The sequence below is a fragment of the Bacillus rossius genome, chromosome 1, assembly GCF_032445375.1.
Source record: "Bacillus rossius redtenbacheri isolate Brsri chromosome 1, Brsri_v3, whole genome shotgun sequence".
NCBI lineage: Eukaryota > Metazoa > Arthropoda > Insecta > Phasmatodea > Bacillidae > Bacillus > Bacillus rossius.
The window spans coordinates 151,023,138-151,047,011 of NC_086330.1; the positions used below are offsets into that span (position 1 = coordinate 151,023,138).

A 23,874-nucleotide genomic window follows, 5' to 3' on the forward strand; every position below is an offset into this window, starting at 1 on the left:
GTAGCCTATTTTTGAAACCAAAAGTTTCAGTTCAATAGCTACGTTAAAACAAAATTAACTTAAAACATATTAAAACACGTATTATAACACTAAGTATATGTATGCATATTTGTTTTTGCTTAAACGACAAAATTCTTGAGTCTCTGCAGTATGACGAAATCTGTGCTATCTGTGTTTCAATTTTAAAAAGGACTGTAAAAATTGTAATACGTATTTTTTTAATTTTTCATTATTTATTTTTAGAACTATAAATATTAAAGGATAGTTTTACCATTATAAAGTTAGTCTGACACACCAATAGCTACGCTCAGTACATCTACCGACGTTCGCGAAAGTTATTATGTAAGGATAAATCACGCGGGTCCGCCAACTTTTCGAGATTTCAGAGACTTCCACAGATGGCAGCACTGTGTTTATTACACATTTCCATTCCAATTGAATTCTTGACTGCCGTTTCATTCACTTAATTACTCTTATTAAATGCCGTATACCGAAAGCTAAGATGTTTCCACATTAATAATTAGTTATAAAATCTGTTAAAGAATTGTTTCTGACCGGTAAATACGATGTTTTCATAGTAGATTTAAATGAATTCTGAGTAAGAGTAATTGAAAAATAATGTAGGTAAGTATTGATATCTGCTTATTTTTATTAGCTGTGCCTGCGAATAAGTTCGTGTGGAATTTAGAACTAGCTGTTGGTTCGCACATGACCGTCAAATATACTTGGCAAGCTAGAATAACATTCCAAAATGAGAAGGCTGAGAAGTCACATGAGTGATTATAAAGGGAGATTATATGCACACTACATAAAAAAAAAATCTTAGTTGTAGTGTAGTTTTAGCTAAAAGCTGGTCCACACGCAACGTTTTGAGCGTTAAAATTGTGCAAAAAAAATGGCAACAGCTCCGAGCGTCCACAATACATTTTTACTCAGCGATTAGTAGAAGACAGTCATGGAGGAATGGTTAATTTTCCTGTCCACACACACCGTAAGTACGTCATGCCTGCAACAACTTCAACTGCGTAGGTAAATCGTTGCTCAGAACATTATGTGTGGACCGGCCTTAACTCCGCGTTGTAATGCTTTACGGTAACCCACGTTTGGTAGGCTCCTATCTGATTATAATATCTCCCAAACCGTTCTAGATATTAAAATACAATAAGGACGAAATTAATCCTGGGAATAATACCTAAAGTCATATTAATATTATGTGTCACAAGCATTAGTAGACCTATACAGTCATATATTACAAATATTCTGATGAGATTTTTTTAAAGATAGATTTTGTTCAGGAAAGTATCTAATTTGCTAAAATGATTACTTAATGTTGTAATTTCTTGATATCCAATAATTATAAATAGAATCGGTTAATGATGTGCTTTAGTTGACCACACAGTAATAAATTAGAACTGCGAAGTCTCGTGAACGCAGTGCTAGACGATGATTGTGGCGGTTTCTTGTTCTCAGTGGACGCTGCCCCGATGCCAGCCCACGAGTGCGTCGAAGCGTGTCCGGAAGACGCGAGGCGGGTGTTGAGTGTGAGAGGAGACATCTTCAACAAAACAAGTAGAGGTAAGTGGTAGGTTCTGGAGCACTGCATATCAAGGGTGGATTCAGACTCCTCTTTTAACCTGGAGACTCAGTCGTGACCAATATACGAGTAGGAATTTTATATGTTAAATAACTTATTATAAGGCGTAATTCAGACTTTTTCACCATATAGGCTATATTTAAAAAAAAACAGCATTATGCATTGCAAACAAGTACCTATACTTACTCTTGTTACAAGATAAAATATACGACACCGTAAGTTCGTGTTTATAGCTATATTTTAACATTTTAACAATGTGAAAAAATTTCTAAAACTGAAACTGTCTTTAACTTTTTCTGTACTCTTTCTCTTATAGCCATGTTCTTCTCTTTGAAATGCCCAACACAAATTTTTTAAAGCCATATTGTGAAAATTAGAAAATTCGTGCTTAATAAAGTTTAACATCATTGAGGAAGGAAGCAATTTCGGAATCAGATTGGCATAACTATAATTTTGTATATCAAGTATACACATATTATCTGTAGGCTATACGCTACACACATAAATATATATAGAATATTTACATGTATAGGGACCTTCAAAAACTGATTGATTTTTTGGTAACAACCCGAATGCAAATACTGTTTCAAGTTTAAATTAGCTTTCTTATTATACTACGGACAATTTTGGTACGCGCCAATAACACAAATACAAAAATTCTGTGACCAAGTTTTATGCAAGACAGATTGAAGATAAAATGTAGAATCAACCAACGAAAAAAACTAGTCAGACAATCACGCATGGAATTGTGGAGTCTAGTCTACTGGTAGAAAATAAGGCGAATTTTGCCGGTTGCAATATGTAGACTATAGGCCCTACTTATAGTTTATGTCGTGGTCACCAATAATTAGATTACATTTGCGTCCTGGTAAATAAATTTATAAAATTTAAAAAAAGTTAAATGCAGCAAATTTAACTAAGAAATCATAAATTAGCCTATAACTATCTCTAATAAAGTTTTATTTTTAAAAAGCAGGAAGGGGCAACTGGACCTCCCCCCCCCGCCCCATCAACTCTAGGATTCGCTACCCCCGTCAGTACATTCCCTTACTTATGTCACCAGTATTTTATAACCGACGAATCACGGCTACCACAGTCAACATCAATCATGATCAATCATCATCAATGATCATCATCAATCATCATCAATCACTATCCTCCATCATCATCAATTATAATACCTAAATCATTATTAATCACCATCAAATATCTTCAATCATCAATAATCATCTTTGATCATCAGATATCTTCAATCATCAGTCATCAATAATCATGATTAATCATCATCAGTCATCAGTAAATATGCCCGAACGCCGAGCGTGTGTTTCCGCGCTGAACCACTGCCTCGCGCGCGGCAGGACTGGCAGTCCCGATCACCGCGTTTCTGTTCGCGGCGCCCCGCAACTGCACCGCACAGGTGACAGCTGCGACGAGTTAAGTTACAGACCATAATTCATATTAGGCTGAAACAGTACTTAGTAGAGCGTAAGACCTGCATTACCTACCCTTAACAAGACATAGAAAATTTAATGGAGTATTTCCATAAATATTTTTATATTAATTTTTTTTTTCACCGGTTGAATTAAACTGAGTCGGTAATATAGGTAGGCCCTACATAACTAGTTGATTGTTATAGGAGTGTAATTTTTTCTCTTCAATAAGTAGGCTATTAGTTAATGTTTTGGAGAACCTTCAAAGGCCAGTCTATTTCTAACCTATAATGAAATGGGACCATGAAATCTTATGTTATACAGTTCTTAATTAACCGTTTGTAATTAACCATTTGCGTAAGACTCTTTTATTTTTATAATATAATAAATAAATAGAAAATCATTTTTTCAATCCCCGAATTTCTAAGGTTTCTAGAACTTTTATAAAACCAAATTTTTATTAATTTACGAACGATTTTTATGATAAAGGTGGCACAAAGAATTAATTCAAAACTGTAAGCCCACCGCTCGTTAAATGTTATTTGTTTACTGTAAGATTGAAAAATGTAGCCTATGTAGCCTAGGTATTGGCCTTAATAAATTTCTCATAACTACTAAATAAACACTAATAAAATTGACAATAAAAATAAATAAAGACTCATTATTATATATTGTTTTTTTTAAAATTGCGAGCAAATTACACGAATTCGTAAAAGCGTAATAATAAGGGATCTGCCTTTTTCATGAGGGTTTCAGTTCAGGTAGTAGACCTACAACCCTCAAAGTCGTACACATTAATCATGCTATTTTTGCCTAGTTTTACAAAATTCTGATTTCAGCGGATATGTGATGTTTTTTTACCGTATGAAAATAAACAAATAGGCTACCATTAAAAGTGTGAATTTTAATTGCTATGAAAAATGGTAAATATATCTACCATAGTATAATCGTAGATGTATTTTTTAATCGTAAGGAGGGAATTTAGGTCTTTCCTGCATACCTAATGCTTTCATAATTTTGCTATCTGTGTAGGTATCTTATATAAAAATAACTGTAAAATTACAGCTAATTAATTTTTTATCTAATCCCATTACACGAAGTAAATTCAAAGACTGTATAGGTATTTTGTTTTCTTTGTGAGGTTGTTTCATTTTATTTTCGTTATTTTTATTGAGGAGTAGATAGGTATTTCTGCAAATTTATCGTCATTGCTATCTTTGATTTTATGTCCAATGACAAATTCGTCACTAAATATTGACTAAGTGTTATCTAGCTATAACTAATAGTGGTAAATAGTCATAGGGGTGTTCTTAATTATTATCACTCGCGTCACATGCTAGTTCAGAAATAACAGTTAGTGGCATGGTGGCCAAAGTGTGACTTAATATAGGATACAGTAACAGTAATGACAAGGAAATGAAACATCTAACATGACTTATAGAACTAGATTTAAAGATTTTTTTTTTAATTTTTGTAGCTAGACCTGTAAACTATTTAATATAGGTATTGTGCTCATCACAATGTTTTCCAGATACTGTTATCACACAATCGCACTCCTGAATTTCGTTTAGTCTGAAGGGAAGTTGATTTCGTGGCCCTAACTTAACCAACCAAAAGTCCTGATAACGCGGCCATTATTTTCATAAATTGTGAAAAATATATCGAGTAGCGCAAACACACGAGTAAGCCTACATGACATGAATATGAGAATATTGTAAGCTATAGGTAAGTTATGCAAGTTCCTTAACCAGTATAGGCTATGAGTAATTTTAGAATTTTTATATTAGGTAATTTACCTACTGAGCCAGTTAATAAACAGAAAAATCACGGAACCATTAAAACATTGAGGCATTTGAGCTTAAGGTTGTTATACATTATAGCCAATTAAAACTATAATCATACTATAAACTCATAACAGACCAACTAATGTGGACATTAGGTACCGTACTTACACTGATAAACATGTTTTTACCTTAAACACCTTAAAATATCTGTACTATGCGAGGTCATTAGGCCTATTTTATATTTACTTTTAACACTCTTAAACTTGCAGAATATTTGAGTAGCTTAACTTTCACAAAATAAATTGGTGTTTATGTAGGCCTATAGGTAGGTATGTATAATTATATTGCTTACTTCACACATAGTTAGCTTCCAAAGCCATCTAAATTTTTTAAGTTTTTGCAATAGCGATAATGAGAATTAAATGGCTTACAGAAATGAAACATTTCAGGTTTAAAGACTATATTTTGATTTCTTTGAGAAAATATATGGTTTTTATATATTTTAAAATAACACCTATGAAAATGCAACCGATATAATTAAAAATATTTTTTTTACTATTAATAAATAAATTCTTTGGAAACTGGTAGTCATATAATGGTTTCCTATAAATGTGCAATTACAACGGTTTAAATTTTACTGTAATCTACATAAACGGAATGGTTTTCTTATTCGAAGAATCGGGGATTGCTGTAGGTATCCCTAACTATGGTAAACATATACGCAATATACGCAATATACGCAGTGATTTTTACTTTTTCTTAACTGTTTCAAATTGTGTACTTAATATAAGATAGACTATCCATTAATTATATATATATATATATATAAATAAATAAACCACGCGTAACATTTTTTCGACGTTTTTGTTTCCCAAAATGTAAAAAAAAAAAAACCTACCTATACCTAAGTACTTGAAATTAGACACGATAACCTAATATGAACAAAAACAGTGGCTGTAATAATGTAATTTAAGGCCTATTGTTTACCAATTTGCGATTTGACAGATTCGAAGATTTTAAACAGCAAAACTGCGTAGCCTGGAGGCATAAGGAATTTTGTAAACTAAATTGAGTCACGCGATAGTGAGAGTTAGAAACTATTATTAAAATATTGTTAAAAATTTTGCCAACTGGATACCTAACGTTTTATATGCGAGGTTCTCATTTCCTCCAAGATAAGTCAACCTTTTCCTTCCGTGATATATTTTTATTTTCATGATGCATGAGTGGTAATCGGTGTGGTTGGGTGAGGTAAATTACGTAGCCTACGTAGGCCTATATATTGGCCTCACTCACTCAAGTAGCCTCTGAGAGACTTAAATTAAGAAATAAGAACATTTTTTACAAAATATATAGGCCTAATATGGAGCACCAATAATATGAAATAATTGGGACCAAACCGTTTTCGCATTAACGAATTTTTCCTATTAAGTGAAATTATTTTTAAAATAAACTTAAATTACATAATGCTATTACATAAAAATGTAGACCTATTATTACGTTTGATTAAACAGTTTACTTTCTAAGATCTGTTTAAACATAACCAAATCTCGGGACGAAATGGGTGATACGAGAGCAGTACGCTGCCTAGTGCAAGCCATTCTAACGATCACTGCGGTTTTGTTGTAACCTTACTTCTTTTTGACTTTCGATTTCGGATTAAGAAAACATTTGTATTACTGAAGTTAGGATTATCGAGACTCAGCTATCACGTTAGAGCCTGTTATAAATTACAGTAGCTACTTTGGTAGGTACCTACCTATACATAGCTACGTGAAGGTATTTACGACTTTTGAGTTATTTGTTCTTTTGCAAACAGAGTAAACAGTCAGGTGGAAGGAAGATGAGAGTTTTAACTAGGTGTAGGTAGGTAGACTTAATTATTTATCGTCCAAAGATATTCAACATAGTAGGTAACAGTAAATAAATTTACTAAGATCCGAAAATCTAATAAGTTTACTGGATAATATGTATCTACTTAAGAAGATACCTATAAAAAATCTATGGTAGTATTGAAAATAAAATTTTAAAGGAATATTGATGAATATTCATTAAATTTGGAATAAAAAGTGATAAGTCAAGCTGCAGTTGGACGAAATCTATTTTCACGTAGTATAAAAAGAAATTTCCCATGCCTAGCCTAAGAAGGAAAGATAACTTATGTGCATCTAAAAATTTTTAACAAAAAAATAGTTTTATTTATTTGCTACAAATTTCATAAATCCACTTATTAATAATTGTAACTAACGAGATTCTAATGCAGTTTGTATAGTTAGGCTTTGCTATATTTTGAGCCTGTTTCACTTCCACAGCATTACATTCCTTACACCAATTTCAGTTGTTTTTTTTAACTGCTTCCTATCCTTATTAGTAATTTCAATGCGTAAAATTTGTTTTAAAAATTGCAGAAAATAGTAACAGCGAATTAACGAGAGTTCTGTCCCTCGGGTAAGGCAGATGGATCCTTAAATGTCATTTCATTCCATTTATGCAGACCCTTACTAAAACGGGAAAACTACGTATCGATTTTAATTCCACCCCCCCACCCCCCCCCCCCCCCCGTAACAGCTAATTTGTCGCTTATTCATTCCTTTTCTCAAGTGACTACAAGGATTACTGACAAAAATAAAACATTGATAAATTTTCATATTTTCAAATAGCATTCACAGGCTTACAAAACTAGCTTTTATTTTTTAAATACTAGTTTGTAAGGTTCTAACAGGCAAGTAACGAGTGCAGAAGTTACGAAGGGTAATTAGTGAGAATAAAGAACAAAACCAAACAAAGCAGTGAAGAAAACAAAAAGAGAAACATTAGCTTGATTGGACTAAATCGGTAATTTGTTATGCTACGTCCAAACTGCCACGCAAGTTGTTTTTTTTTTTTTTGGTCGTTTCGCTCTACACCAGAAGGAACGAACAGAGAGAGAAAAAAAATGAAAATAAAATAAAACAAACGCTCGCTTTAAAGAAGAAAAACTTGCTGGATGAAAAATAAAAAATAAGAGTAAAATCCCAGCAACAAAACAAAAGAAAAAAACATACAAGGCGAACAGTTAAATTAATGATATGGTTTTTTTTCTTCTTCTGACGAGGTAGAGGTGGGTTATCCCGAGGATGGCCCCTCCCCTTCCACACATGGTGGGATGGTTGGGGGGGAGGGGCGGGTCCGGAGCGCGGTTGGTCGCGGGAGGGGCGCGATGATTGGCCGGGCCGTCCCTCCTCGCGGCCGGTGGAGGGGAGGAGGGGAACGAGGGGAAAGGAGGGTTGCAGCCGTGAACGGGCGCCAGCGAAGCGGGCCGCAGTGGCGAGGCGACGTGACGCCGGTGTTGTGGTACGAGGCTCCTGTGCGGCGCAGCCAGTGTCGCAGTGACGAGAGGTGACCGGCGCTTGTCGAGACTTTGCACAGGTGAGTGGCAGTGACGAGTGCTGTCCACTAGTGCTTCCCAACGTCGCCGCTAGAATGTGCTCGCGTGTCATTCGTTACCTCCCCAGTGATAACTCGTCAGGAGAACACTGCTAGGAAATAATAATAATAATTCCATATCATTTCAAATTTCACTTTCTTATAACTTGTTTATAATTCTCTTCAAGTTTATCTTGTCATAAACAATGTTTGCGTGAGCTACTCACATGAAAAAAAAAAGTTCTTTAAATCTGAACATGTTTTACTTAAGTAGCAAACCCATAACGTATTTTTATTTCACTGAGATACAAATCAAATACCTTTCGTAGAGCTCTGTAGATACATATTGCAGTTTACTGTGTTAAAATGTTTCCGTTTTAAATTTTAAGGTAGAATATATTTAAGGACTTTTATTCATTCAACTGAATGTTTTCTCAGGCGCAGGCTTTACGTTTATCCTTAACGCAAGAAGTTATTATTTTAAGAAATGCAACAGTTAGTTAAGAACGCGCTAAATAGTAAAGGTTATAGTTTGAACTGACTAGAGAGAAATTTAATGCACTTAAAACATAATCGGCGTAAGTAGCGTATGGGTACCTTTTCGTAAATTTTAAAACAATAAATTTCTTGAATACCTAGTTTCAAAATATTGGGGTGATGTTACAATTTATTAAACAATCTAGCACATTTTTGTGGAACTTACTACATAAGTATACCTACTTATGCTGTATGCTAACTCCATGTCTATCATAACATGAAAACACTACGTTTTTATTCTTCAGATAAACTATTTTTTTATATATTTTACCTGAATGTAGGCCCTAATGCACAATTTACACTGTAATAGGCTATACGTAAATTTACAGAAAAAATATTTTGCGATAAAGTTTCCAAAGAATTTGTTTCTACGATTAAATTTTATTGAAATATAGGTTTTAATTAGGTGCACATTAGATATTTATATATATTATTATGCATATTAGAATTGTTTGAATGAGAAATTTCATTTTCAGTTCCACCTCACTCTATGTAGAAGAATACGTTTACTCAGTGACAGAGCAAACTTGTGCCCACTGCGAAATTGTTTTATATAAAACGTGTACATTGGCAAATTTCTGTTAAAGATTGTACTTTTTTTTTAGTTACAATTGTAATATTTAAAGAAATGGCTAATTTTATCTAACATGCATTCGAAATATCGTAGGCCTACTTGTTTCCGTCATATAAGACTGCCAGTTTTGTGCACGCAGGTTATGTGTGGCAATTATTTTCGTAAGCCATTATTTTTTATTCAAACCACAAATAAAGAAAAAAAACGTTTACTATAAACTTTTAGGCGATACCTGTAGCTATTCCATTATATTTTAAATTTATTTTAATCACTTCTAGTGTACAAGCTTATGCGTAGCTATCTGTTCTTTTGTGAAATCTGTAAAATGGTAGGGTAATAAACCACTGAAATTTTGTTAAATTAAGAGTTTATACTACAGCGAGTTGCAAACATTTTATATAAAACATTGTGTTAAAAAAAAATATATATTTTTCTGAAACCTGTACGCTATATACCTAGTTTTCAGAAATGATGAGGAAACATCTGTTAGGCGTGGCTACTACGTAGGCCTATCTCTGAAAATATTCCAGTATTATCATCTCTGCAAATCTGTTAACAAATATTGGGTCTGCAAATTGTTTACCACTTTTGTTGTCGAATAGGTAGGACCACACTACACTTATTTTCATGTTTATGTATAAAATCAAGTGATCCATGCACTTTCATATCACCTTTAAGTTACTGATCTACTTAGCCTTTCTTGAAATTTAAAATTATGTGTGAACAAGTTATAGATACCTATAGTTTTACCATTTTAACCTATGAGTGTTCGTTATTGAAACTACAAATAAATGCTTTGAGTTGTTTAACACTTAGGCTAAGTACTTGCACTTTAAGCTTTTTAAATTGTGAATAATACCTAATATTGAATAATACCTAATTATATATATTATTCCATAAAGTTTAAATTTTAACTATCCACTAAAGTCTAAAGGTCTCATAAAGGTCCTTTATTTTTTAATTTATTTATTTTAAGTTTATATGTGCGTGATCTTTACGTTCCTTACGTTAGGCTCACATGTAGTTGTATACCAACTTCTAATGGCTCAAAATTAGACATTACGAACAACATCTTGAATGTTATTTTTTTAAATTCAAGCTCATTTCCCCTCTTCATGAGCCAAAATGTAAAAATCTAGGCCAATGTTCTTAACGTTCTTACTAAACTGTGGTCTGTTGCTTAGTGGTGAGCTGATGTAATAAGTCTGACTGTTGCAGTAAAAAAAGAAACTAATATGTAATTGCGTACAAGTTCAAAGCCGTGCTGTTATTATCCTTTATACATCCGTAGTGAATGTAAGTATAGGATAGTTTACCACAATGCATGTTTAGTAGACCATCTATTACAATTTTATAACCGTAACATAGCAATAGGTGTGCTATAAAGATGATCTCATATTTAATATTAGGTAAGAGCTGTCTCAAATTAGTACGGTAAAATGTGTAGGCCTCTACTATCATTTTGTCTTTTCTTCGAAGTTCCACAATTATTACAAACTGTCATGCTTTTTGCACTGGGGTGGCCCAGGAACCGAGCCGTTTTGTTGTTTGCCAAATATACCTTAAAAATAATACTTACTACTTTTTAGAAATTGCGAAGTTTGATTATAGCATCCAAAAACTGAGTGTATGAATCACTTTTAATCTCTTAAATGTTTCCATCACGTTTATGGTCTTCAAATGACTCAAGTCACTGCCGTAGGCACAACTAATTAATTCAGTGATTTCTAGCCAACAGATAATAAAATCCTAAACAGGCTGACACTATACAATTACGTTGAAAAAATTTAAACACAAAAAAAAAATTAAAAAATGTGTATGGTTGACGCGGATATCCAAACAGTCGGCTACTGTCACATTACAAAGCAAATGAATTTTGCATAAAAATAAAATAAGTAGGTACTACTAAATAAAGGCTCATACATTTCAAGATTAAATAATATCTTGCGTACATCATATTCACATAAGAATAGTATAATAATTACACATATTCATTATCAAAATCACAATCTGTCAGTGTCATTAGAAATACGTAGGTATTACTGATAGCATTATTTATTTATTTGGAATTTGAGTGCCTATCAACAGTCAAAGCATTTATGAGGCAGGCACTTAACAATTAAACCAATTAACACATACAGGAAAAAAATACATACAAACATAACAAATGATATAACATAAAGGACATTTTTATGAATGATTTTTCAAACACTTTAGAAAAAAACACACAATAGTGAAATATGTCTATAGTTTGTAACTAAGTGTTTGTCTAATTTTTAAAATATTGGCACTACTATCGCTTGTTTCCACGACAATGAATAAATTACGCGTGCCAAAATGTCTTTACAGCGTTTAATAATGAAGTTAACGAACGCCATCTACTCCCGATGATTTCATTGATTTTAGAGATTTTATGGCACAGAGAACAAGAATGATGGTAATAGTTGGCAGTACCTACTAAGGTATTTTCAAATACATGTATTTGTGTAGGTAGGGCCTATTATAATTTTACTGATCATAGACTAAAGCAGAATATTTAACCAAAATAATTTGCTATAGTTTCAGGGTAACTTATTACAGAATCATTTTGTATGATTACAGGAGGCAGTAACCTACTTTCATAATTTTAACAAAGTTCCAAAATGTTGATGGGTTGGATTTAATTTTGTCATTTATATTCGCTATCCATTAATTTTTATCATGTTTGATTTTTATTTTTACTAGTTGCCTACCTATATGTTAAAAACATTTCATAGTTATATGTAGTTTTATTTTTGTCTTGTATAGTCTAAAAGAAGCGTTCCTTACTTTTCAGGAGATGAATAATATTCTTTGAAAACCAGTGTGGGTATTTTGAGTTGTTGGGAAAGGAATTAATTCATATGCAAGATTTTTTTTAAATGTTTTAGTTATATATTTAACCATTTAATTAACATTGTTCATTTGGAAAATAGTATCCCAATTTGATTTTAGAAGTCCTTGGTACAGAGAAAGGTAATCACCCATACTGTAGTTTTGAAAACTGGATTGTGTATTATGATTATTTGAGTTATCAAAATTAGTATGTATTTCATTTTCAATATCTAGTGTAGCCTACGATGGGAATTAAGTATATTCTCTACTAAATGAATCTGTATATGCTTAAATAAATAATAATTACATTCATATTAAGACAAACTAAGTACCTACTTAAATCTAGAAAAAACTTAAATGGTAAAATACTGAGACAACACAAAGAAGCCAAGCTTGTTGATAGTTTCAAGTAGAACTGTCCTTTAATTGAATTGTAATAATGACTAACATTTTGTGTATGATTGCACTTTCAGTCAGTGCCAGGCACATTGAAGTCACGAGTAAGAACTATGGGTTTGGTATATCTAATCAGTTTAGTTTCCGAAAAGGAAAAATAGGTCTGGAAAACACGGACCGTGTTATTTGGCGGGATATAACTCTTGCCTACTAAAAACTTCTCATACTGCCCGTTATCAATTTCTATCCAAACTGCATCAATCGTTATTTATGAGAAAATTAAAAAAAAAAAAAAAAAAAACGAATTTATTAACAACTATGGGACGCCTCCACTTCGCTTCATTGTAGTACATACTAGGTACTGATAATTTCTATCTTTTCAGAAAATGCTAAAGTTGTCCCTAAAATAATGAGATTTAATAGATTTTTCGTTAAGCCAAATATCCGTTGGACATATAATAGCAAAATTATTAGTTAAGGCATTTTCAAAAATATTATTAGATTTTGTTATGAACCCTCTAACGTTATTACAATATGTAGGTCCAGATGCCAAGCATCCGGTGATGTTGACAGTGTCGAATGTTACGTAAGGCAGTGGCTCTCGGGGCGGGCCTCGGGGTGTGTGACTGCTCGATGCTCGGGGTTGTACTTCGAGAGGCACTCAACAGACCCGCTTTATCTCTGTGCACGGGGGGACAAATTCCTTGGGAAACCAGTTACCAAGACATAGTTTGTAATATTACAAGAAAGATATTGCAACTCTGAACAACACCTAGCTATGGTTATTTTTGCATAAAGGAAATACCTACACTGTTTACGAAATAATACCGAGTGTTTCGTACGAAAATTGGCGCAAGATTTTAATATTTTAATTGATGTTTCATTCAAGCATAATTTATTTTAAACCATGGAAAAGATAATTGAATTTTCAATAATTTGACTTTATCTTCTTTTTTTTATGCTCATTATTGTACACAGGATTTACTGGAAGGTATTCAGTGAACGGTTTACAAATAACTTTAACTATGGGTGTACTGGAGCAACACAAAGCATTAACTCCCAGGTAAGAATCAGAATCAAATATTACTGCGAACTTTTTTTTCTAGTGTTACAGTTGTTTTCATGAATGTGTACAAATTTTCAAATATCTGGAATTTTAGATGAATATTTCTGTTCCATTTACAAACAAAAAAAATACAGTTTTCTTAATAATACCATCCGTTTCCGTAAAGAGTTGTTTATTTTGAATACTAATAATTATAACAATAAGCAATTCAGGCTGCATGTTGGAAAACCTGCTCTCATTTAGCGATTATGTGTAAGTTCTGCATGTTTTGTACTCCTGATTGTAGTCATGCAAGGGGATTCACTTTACGTATAATATATTTCTGACGTAAGGTTAATTTGAATTCTTAAGAAATTGTATTTGCGTCTATTAAAATGTAAATATGAAATGTGAAATACGGTAATTTGCGAACGGTTTTGCAAACGCAGAATCATTTTATTGTTTCGCCAAAATGTTTAAGAATAGTAAATATAAACCCATTGTCATACCTACATATTATTTTTTCGGAAGTAAAATACCATTTCAAAGCACTGTTGCAATTATTTTTTGTTGTTTTGTTTCAACACAGGAATTTACTCGCGACGTATAGTATGTTATATAACTATTCACTTTGAAGTAGGCTAATAGGTTATGCTTTACCTATCCTTTTCAAGAAACCATTTACGGAGGAAACGTTATTGATTGCTTAACAATAAAACCATGTTCAAATTTAGGAGTCAAAGGCAGTTGCAATTAATAATCATTATATACAGTCAGTAGCGGATGCAGAGGGGGGGCTAAGGGGCTCAAGCCCCCTCCAAAAGCATCTGGATCCACTATTGTTTTAGTGTTTGCCTTGATAAATCCTAGCCTCAGCTGGGTCAAGCACAAACCAAAATCCTAGATCCGCCACTGTATCCAGTAGAAAGTGTAACATCGAGATTCTCACTGAAATTATAAACGCAGAAGACAAAATAAAAAAAATTATTAGTCTTACAGCTTTACTTGTAGCATATACCATTAACTTTCTGTAATTTGCAGAAAATAAGCATTTTTTTTGTCCTTCACTCGAAATAGATTCTTGTTTGACCTTAAGATTTAACTGGACATAGCTGCGCACCAGGCAATCTGAATTTCTGTCTCTGTTTTACACCCCCTGCCTTTGGATGCAGTACGTTTCCCCTTCTGCGGCTGAACTTCCCACCACATTCTTCAGCGCAGCCCTCCCCTACCAAGGTTTCCCGTCACCCCGCCCCTTCTTGGCTGGTAATGTCCAAGGTTAGTGGAGGGGAGGTTGCCTCAGACGGGCGTGTATCTTTCCGCGCAGGCAGCGAAGTGATGTCACGTGATGTCCACCGCCTCGACTTTGCTCCCATCCTGTCCCCCCAGTCCAGACGCGCGCGCTTTCACAAATATATACCTACTAGCTGCCCGACCCGGCTTCGCACGGCTATACTAATGGAAAAAAATTAAGCCACATCTCCCATTTACAGTAATGGTAAATAAAAAAAAATACAGTGAAAATTTATTACAATGCTGTATAATGTACCAGACAGAAAATGAATAGCACCGATGGCTTCCCGACTCGTGCACGCAACGTACAACTGATGTACCCGTACTTCGCTACGGCAGTCTACAGGCAGATCACTCTTGCGCCGCTCATTATAAATGCCCCTCCTTGTGGGTACGCCACTGCCGCGCGATGCCCGTTGCCATGGAGACGCAGAAGGCATGAACAATGCAAAATACTGCAATGCAAAGTACCCACTGTTGCCTGGTTTTAACCACCCATGGGATTTAATTTTCGGAAAATGTCATCCTGCGTATAACATAAGGAACATTACTGTGAAGTTTCTAGTCTTTAAAATATATATACTTGAAAAAAGGGCAATTTTTGATATTTAAAGTACCCGCAAAATTTCAACGGTGATGACTGCACTAACAATGAAATAGTCGTTGCCATAGAGACGAATGAAACATCAACAGCCGTTGCCACGGAGATTTCCTACCAAAAACTGGAAATTTTGATATAGCCTATTACGCCCCCGAAATTCCCCTTAGGATCGGATTTCCGCAGAATCCGTTCTTAGTGATCGTCTACATCACAAAATGAGTAACTATGCTAAATTTAAAGTCAATCGGGTTTATAGTTTTAGAGATCTCGTGATGAGTGAGTCAGTGAGTGGTATTTCGCTTATATATATATATGTATGCATATATAGCTATATATACAAGTCCTTGTCAGAATTGTAACGGGAGAGAAAAATTATTGATGGTCCGAAAAATGAAAATTAATAAAAAATAATAAAAATAATTCTAGTAAAAGAAAAAAAAAACAAATTAAACACATAGAGAGGAAAAAAAACAATAGTTTAGGTTTGCGATTTAAAGTGATAAAAAGTATTTAAATACTAATTGAACTCTTATGAGGGTACTGATTGCTTCGTTGTTAATATCACACGGGTGTTTTAACTTGTATGGGAAAATTAAGAATGATAAGGCATCTAGTGCGTGGCAACAATGTTAATAGGCAATAGGAAATAAACTTCTAGCGCCTGCGGCATTGTCAACACACACTTCGTACGTGTACTGCATGTTGTATCTAACTCCCTCCAACGCATTTGATTCTAAATTGGACTTTTAGTAAGGATCCCTAATGTTATTGATAATATAATATAGCCTATAGCCTTCCTCGATAAATGTACTATCCAACACTGAAAGAATTTTTCAAATCGGACCAGTGGTTCCTGAGATTAGCGCGTTCAAACAAACAAACAAACTCTTCAGCTTTATAATATTAGTATAGATTTATGTTCCGACAAAAATGGACATACTGTCATAGAGGCGATCTCATGACACACTTATTTATAGTTTCATATTTATGTGCACGACGAATTCAGTCACCTCACGGGAGTTTGTCGCGTGCGTGTTTCCCGGGACTAGGTGTGCTGTAGCTGCTTGTAAAAATCGTCGTGACAAAACAAAAATCCTCATATATCACAGATTCCCAAAATAAATTTTTTTCAGAAGCCAACGGGTGCAACGCTACAAACGACAAGCTAAATTCAATCCTGATACTTCATATGTTTGTTCAGATAATTGTATGTTCTTAGAACTATGAAAGAGATCAGGCGGTACTAATATTTACCTACACGAAATCATACATGGTAGCAACAAATGAGTACACTCTATAATAGTGGCAATTAAATGCATGCTTCAACAGTTGTGCAGCACAAAAATATATCTTTTTTTTTTTTTTTTAACTTGAATTCGATTTCCCAACATTTTTTGGTGGAAAAAAAGAAAAGGTTTTGGATTAAAGTTTCATAACTGAATTATTTATTCCACTTGTGCATTTGTGATCATGTTCTACGGCTTAGTTTTCTTTATTCTCCTAGCTGCCCGTTTTTTGTGACATTTTCTTTTGAGCTGTAGCTATCCAGTCCGGATCTCTGATTGGCATTGAGCGTGTGTGGCGTGGACCGACTAGCTCAGGTAGTACGCAGTCCATATAAAATCGGGCGAGATATGGTTCGATTTGCTTTACCCAAAATGCCTCATCTCTGTGAATGAGCAAAACCTCGATACCCTTTGACGACCAGACAAAAAGGTGACAATACTCTGCCTGTCACGCGTAGTTGACCATGAATCTGGTAATAGTAACTATATGTTGTTTACTAATTTCAATATCTTCATGAGTAACTTTGAAAATCTCCAACATCCCATCTTTGGCAGCTTGGCTTGGATGTATATTTGCAATTCTCTGTGGGCATTTGAACGAACTTAATTAAGAGTTCATATTCACAGTTCAGTCCAGCGGTACAATTTTTGTGCGGCTAGTAGAATTATACTTACAAAACAAATCTGCACGCAAACATAAAAGAAAATCACTGAAACCCTATTTAGAAAATATCCATTTTCGTCGTAAATAATTCCAATTATCCTTTTGTATACGTATGATCGCAAATGCCAGGTTACCCTAAAAACCATATAACTATTGCCGTATACGACGTAAGCCAGTCGTAGATTGTACTTCTAACAAAGCTTACAAACTACACCATAGCAAAACATAAATATTTCCCAGTTGCCCAGCTTAAAATACTACAGACCAAAACTATAGGCCTACTGCGATAGAAGAACGGTGTCAATTGTAGGACAAAAACACCTAAAATAGTAATATTAAATTATATTAAATGCTTGTTTAAAGAATGATTATTTTGCTAAGTGATCGAGCAATAAGTCACAGACCCTCAACTGTAAATTACATCTACTTTCCCTTATTCATGTTTTAGTTTCTGCTATAGTCGGCTACTGTAGGGCCACGAAGTCTGGGGGGGGGGGGGGGGGGGTCGATTTGCGTGGAAGAGGGGAAGCGTTTGTAAGAGGGAGAGCAGCAGCGCGCGCACATCAATCGCTATGCGGTTCATAGCAAAAAATATCAGGCGCCACGCTCTCAGTCTGAAGTGAACAATGGAGCCCGACGCAGGACATTCAAGATACAATAAAGTAATACATAGTGGGGAGAGGGAAATTATAAGTAGTTTAATCCAGTGCTGTAATGAAGAAGCTGCCAACAAATGTCTGCTATTACCTCTTGCAAAAGCAACCGAAAGAGCTGCGCGATACACAAGTATAAGCCAAAGATCAGTTTCGCGCATCCGAAAACATAACAGAGAGACGCCAAATAAAAAACAAACAACACCAGACAAAAAAGGTAATTATAACTTTAAATAATAATACTTACATTATAAGTTTCTCAACGCATTCCCCGTAATTTCACCCGCGGTTTGTTTGTTTTGCACTTGGAAATTTTCCAGACTTTCTGCAACGCTTGTTAGAAAATTTTTTGTTGTTAGCTACAAGTGTAGCCGATATTGTTACACATTATATTGCATGATATTACATTACATTATATTACTTTGCGTTATATTATATTACATTACATGTATTATATAATATATTGACGTCGCCCCAAGTGCTCCTCTCAGTCGCTTAGACCGTTGTTGCACATTGCCACCTCTTTGCCCAGATGTGCACGTGTGTGGAAGGGGGGAATGGAAGGAAATGAAAGAGCTGTGGGAACGCCGGCAAGACGCACCAGGAAGAGGGGAGGGATACTCTTGCGAGCCGGATCATCGCGCGGATCGCCAGAGACGACAGATGGCCGCGGGAGCAGCACAGGGAGTGTGGCTGGAGGCAGCGGGAGGTGCGTGCTAGCGGACAGACGCCTCGGCCGACGCGGGTCGCAACCACGGCGAGGGAACTTCTCAGATTCGTCATCTCGTGCCACGACGGGAACCTGCGGTACTCTCCGGGACAGCGACACGCCTGCGCTAGGCTGGATCCCCCAGGCCACGGGGCTCGAACCCCCTCCACCACCCATCTGAGCAGCCGGGACTTCAACCACCACCGACGGGATCAGCCCCGGAGACGTCAATACATTATATATATTATTTATTTACAGTTTATGTGTATATATTTTCATATTTAGGTATAAAACATTTTTTTTTCTTTGACCGTGAAACAGCCTCTCATGTTTAGTTATTCATTTCAGGCCAAACAAAACTGGGAAACGTTTGTTGTCAGTTGATGACTTTGATATAAGAGTGATCAGAGACACTATCCAATAATTTTATGCAGTAAAAAAAGTTGTTCCCACATCAAGGAAACTACTGCCAGTTTTGAAAGAAAAAAATTGGATGGAGTTGGGGAAAGACATCGCTGCGTGAAATACTCAAAGAAATGGGTTTTGTGTGGAGATGAAGCCAAAATAAGCAAATGCTTCTTCTCGAAAGATCTGACGTTGTTGCTTGGCGTCACGGTACCTGACTCAGATGAAACAGTGCAGGGAGGCTGGGAAGAAGATATTTTACATGGTTGAATCCTGGGTTGACACTAATTTAACTTTTCAGAAATGTTGGCACAAGAAAGTTGACGTTGAAGGTGTAATGGCAACAGGAAATGCAGCGCACAGACTGATAGTTGTAAGCGCTGGATCTAGGGCAAGACTTCCTTTCCGGAGCCTCTCTTGTTTATAAAGCAGGCACAACAGGAGACTATCAGATGAACTCTGGAAACTTTGAAAAATGGAATACGGGAAAAGTGATTCCAAATTTGCCACCCGCTTCAGTCTTGGTTATGGATAATGCTCTATACCATTGGAAGCAGGAAGACAAGCCGCAATCCAAGAACGACAGTAAATATGTAATGATAGCTTGGTTTCGGAGAAAAGGTATACAATGTGACAATAAAATGTGGAAAACAACACTTTCCCAACTTTTTGAAAAACATCGACCTAGAGAAAAACGTTTCAGAGTAGACAGGTTAGCTGAGCTACATGGTCATCGTGTAATTCGTCTGCCTTTCTATAATTGTGGATTAAATGCTATTGATCTTGCGTGGACCAAAATAAAGCGTTTAATTCGTGAGAACAATACTTCTGGTGAACTTTCGTTGCAAGCGTTGCAGTCGCAAACCACCAGGGCCTTAGATTCCATCACAAGCACCGACTGGGCAGGTTACTGTCAACACGTGGCCAGTAAAGAGGACGAGTATTGGAAAAAGGTCTGGGACATGGATGGTGTATTGGAAGGGTTTATAATAAATGTGTGTAATGGCAGTGATGACAGTGCATCTGAACATAGTGACGCAACTACTGACAGTAGTGATGTATCTGTTCTTGCTGTCCCATTGTGAAATTCATATACATGCTGCTATGTATCACTGTTTATTTTAGATTCTCTGAACGGCCAAAATTCATACTTTTATGTTTGAGAGAGTTCTATTAATATAAATACAAAAGTTTTAAAACTTATTTGTCAAAGAAGTGTTTTTTTTAGTACTTCGGCTTTGTTTGCTAGGATATGCTGTAACTATTATATTATGTAATTATTGTGTTATGTCTGTGTTATTTTTGCTGTTTTAATACTATTATTGCCAAACATTGTTACTATTATCGTGTTTTTAATGTTAAAATTATTTCACACTGCTGTCATTCATCTTAACTTAAATCTCTACTGGCTACTAAATGGTGTTATAATAGTATGTCATTCGTGTTATTTTCTAAGTCAAAGTACTGAAGGTTTGACAGTAGGATTATACATAGAAAGAATATACATTTATCTATGGGTCAACGTTTTATATAATACCCGAGGATGGCTTGTTATAAATATGGTTTTCGGCCACTTAGAAATGACTAAAATAGTTCTTTCAGCGTGCTGTTATGGAAAAATACCAACCCGAGTGTATAAAAGTGGTAAGGTTCTTTACGTGCATGAAAGTGTCATGTCGATGTTCTTCACGTTTCAGCTAAACCAAATGGAAAATAAATCACCAGCAAGGGAGTTACCTGCAAGTTTTAATTGTGTTTCCTACAGCAACCGTAATTACAAATTTAATTAACTTTAAAGTATTATATAGCTATGTTTAACTATATGTTTAACTAAGCTGACCAATCGAGCATCTACTGCATTACCTTTACATAATAAACTACCATAAAGAATTGTCGCATCTTGGTATCATAAAGATCTGCGCTGTGCTGCACCGTACGTGAGATTGTTCTCGACCAATGTTTTGGGAACGGCATGGAGACTTCCAGACCGTTGCTATCTGCAGAGCAGGCAAGGCGGGACGTGTCGATTACAAGGTCGCTGAGCTCTAGGGAGTCGACCCGCCAAGACGTCGCGGCCCTACAGTAGCTATGTCGGAATAACTCACATTGAGCACTATTTAACGATTTAAAATAATCCATTTACATAGCATGGGTGGTTTTAAAATTTAGTTACGTAAATACATTTTCTAACAACCGTTTCTTTCTCCAGTACTCCAATAAAATTGCATTAGTTCTATTCTTGGGCTTGGCACTCAGGTTTAGTTTGTGTTTAACTTTTCCCTTCTTACTAAATCTAGACGAACGATGCATTCTGAGACTTTAAATTACTAACAGGATGAAGCGGGGGGGGGGGGGGGGGGGCAGAAGGCTCCACCTCCCCAGACAGTGGTGGGGGTAGCCGTGCCAAGGTTCTGCTGCCTGGAGGACGAATGCTGAACTACTCCATGTAGATAAACGCGCCGGACAAAACGGAATAACGTATTTTCCGAACACGGTTTTCCGGGAAATGAATCTGAACTTTACGAAAACTAAACTGTAGTTACAATGCTTTTGTAATTCTGAATATGTGTATAGGAAAATAATTTCTACATTTTAAAAAATAGCGAAAATTACTTACTTTCGCAACTTAGTCATTAGCACAATATTAAATAAATGTTTGACATTTTGACCCCCATAGACCTGTTCTAAATACACTACAGTATAATGTGGTTGCAATTTAATGGAGAAAACTTTCACCTAGACTCTGTAAACAGAGAGCAAATAATCTATTAAATGAGTAAAATTCACGGCTGATCATCAAGGAAGGAAGATAGCACTGTGCAACATACTACATAAATATAGCTACATGTCCTACGATATCGGTGCTTTGCAATTTTTTTTTACTTCCATAAAATATCATATGTACCTACTTAGGCATGACAATATGTTTATATATATATATATATACACACACACACACACCAAATAAATGTGTTGTATGCTAAGTTTTACGAATTAATTATTTTGGAATCTTAGTTCATTTATTGTAGTGGTAAAGTAAAGAATTAGCCATTTTCTGATAAACATCAGTTGGGATTACAAAATATATGGTTTAAAACAATTTCATGGACATACGCCTTTGCAGGTCTACACTAGTTATCGTAGAAGAAACCTCAAGATTGAACAGGAAAGTTGGATACATAAACACACAGATAACAAGTCAAATAAACTGATGACAAATGTTAAAAATTTTAGTCAGCACAGAGAATTCAGTAAAGGGATATTTGCTCAGAAAGAAAATACTACAGCCCAGATGAATACAGCAGGCTGACGAGATAGTTCCAGTGTCCGAATTGACTGATGCATACTGGGTACACACCGAACAATTATACGTTCCTAGTCCCTTTTTGAGGTTTTACTGTAGCGGTTTTGCCGTCTCAAGACGGCGTTAGCGCTTAGCGTGGGATATTAGCACGTAGTTTCTTGCGAATCTTTAGTAAGAAACACAGTCCCGTGGCGCACACGTCCGAGATGCAGGCGTGACGAAATGAAAGCGCAGCGATTGTCTCGTGCGGGTGCGTTGTGACCGTGTCCATTGACTTCTAGCCTTGAATTGAAGTTTAAAGTGGCGAAAATACCTTGCCGGCTTGCCACTTCATAATTGTTGTCTGGATTTAAGTTATTTTGGTTCGACATAACGTTAGATTCACCGTGCTTATATTGCGTCACTGCACACGCCACCGTGTTGCGGTCGCGTGAACTTTGTTCAGAGTTTTGCGTTTGATAAAAGTTTTTTATATACACACATGTATATTTATTTATATATATATAGTAATGAAAGTATCAGTCTCATTTATTCGACATGTGCATTTTTGTTAGCTGAAAATTCTAATCTGTTCCCTTGCATTCGGCAGCTCAGATTTATCGTCCTGTTTGACCCGCACGTTTCATGATCTATTTGCATGCACTTGCATTGCGCCGTTTCGTATGAGCTAATGTTTCCCATGGAATGCTCTTTAGCGTTCGTATTTACTCGCATGCTAACCTACGCATATAGTCCGTCTTCTGTAATTCTTGGCTTTGGGCCTACGTTAGGTCCCGTGGGAAATTGTACTTGTTTAGGGATAATTGATAATCCTAATAATTAATCTTCAACGTAAATTATGGTTTTTTAATTCAATTATTGCATTATTTAACTTAACGTTTATTATCATTGCTGATATTTTGGGACGTGTTTATTTGGTACTTTTGCCCCCAGTCTTTTCAACTAAATGTTTTCAGCAAATTTCCATGTGTTGCAAGTCATCTAACGTCAGTATTTAATTCATTATTGTTTGTAATGAAATTTAGTTCTTCGTATATCCTTTACTGATTTTTTAATGTTGAAAACTCATTCGTGATATTTTTGAAAAGATAACATTTTTAAGAAAGAAATAAATTGTAACGATCTATTTTCAAGTACGAATCCATATTTTTGTCATTATTCTTGTGGTTGATAAAATTCTCAGACACCATTATAACTCTTCTCTCGATAGTACAATTGGACCACGCCCTTGTGTCGTCGAAAGCGCGCCTTTGACTTCTACCAGCAGACGTTATAGGCCCTGGGAGATTTAATCACCATGACAACCCGTCTAGACTAGCAATAGCATGTCCATGAAATTAT

General features: G+C 35.3%; 1 protein-coding gene across 1 annotated transcript in view; it reads left to right on the forward strand.

Moving 5' to 3' along the window:
* LOC134546289 (homeobox protein aristaless-like) overlaps positions 1 to 23,874 on the forward strand; it is a 337,421-nt gene that overhangs the window by 176,463 nt on the left and 137,084 nt on the right. The window contains exon 2 of the mRNA XM_063389007.1: positions 1,471 to 1,575. Within this exon, the coding sequence (XP_063245077.1) occupies positions 1,471 to 1,575 (105 nt within the window). The remainder of the gene's footprint in view (positions 1 to 1,470; positions 1,576 to 23,874) is intronic.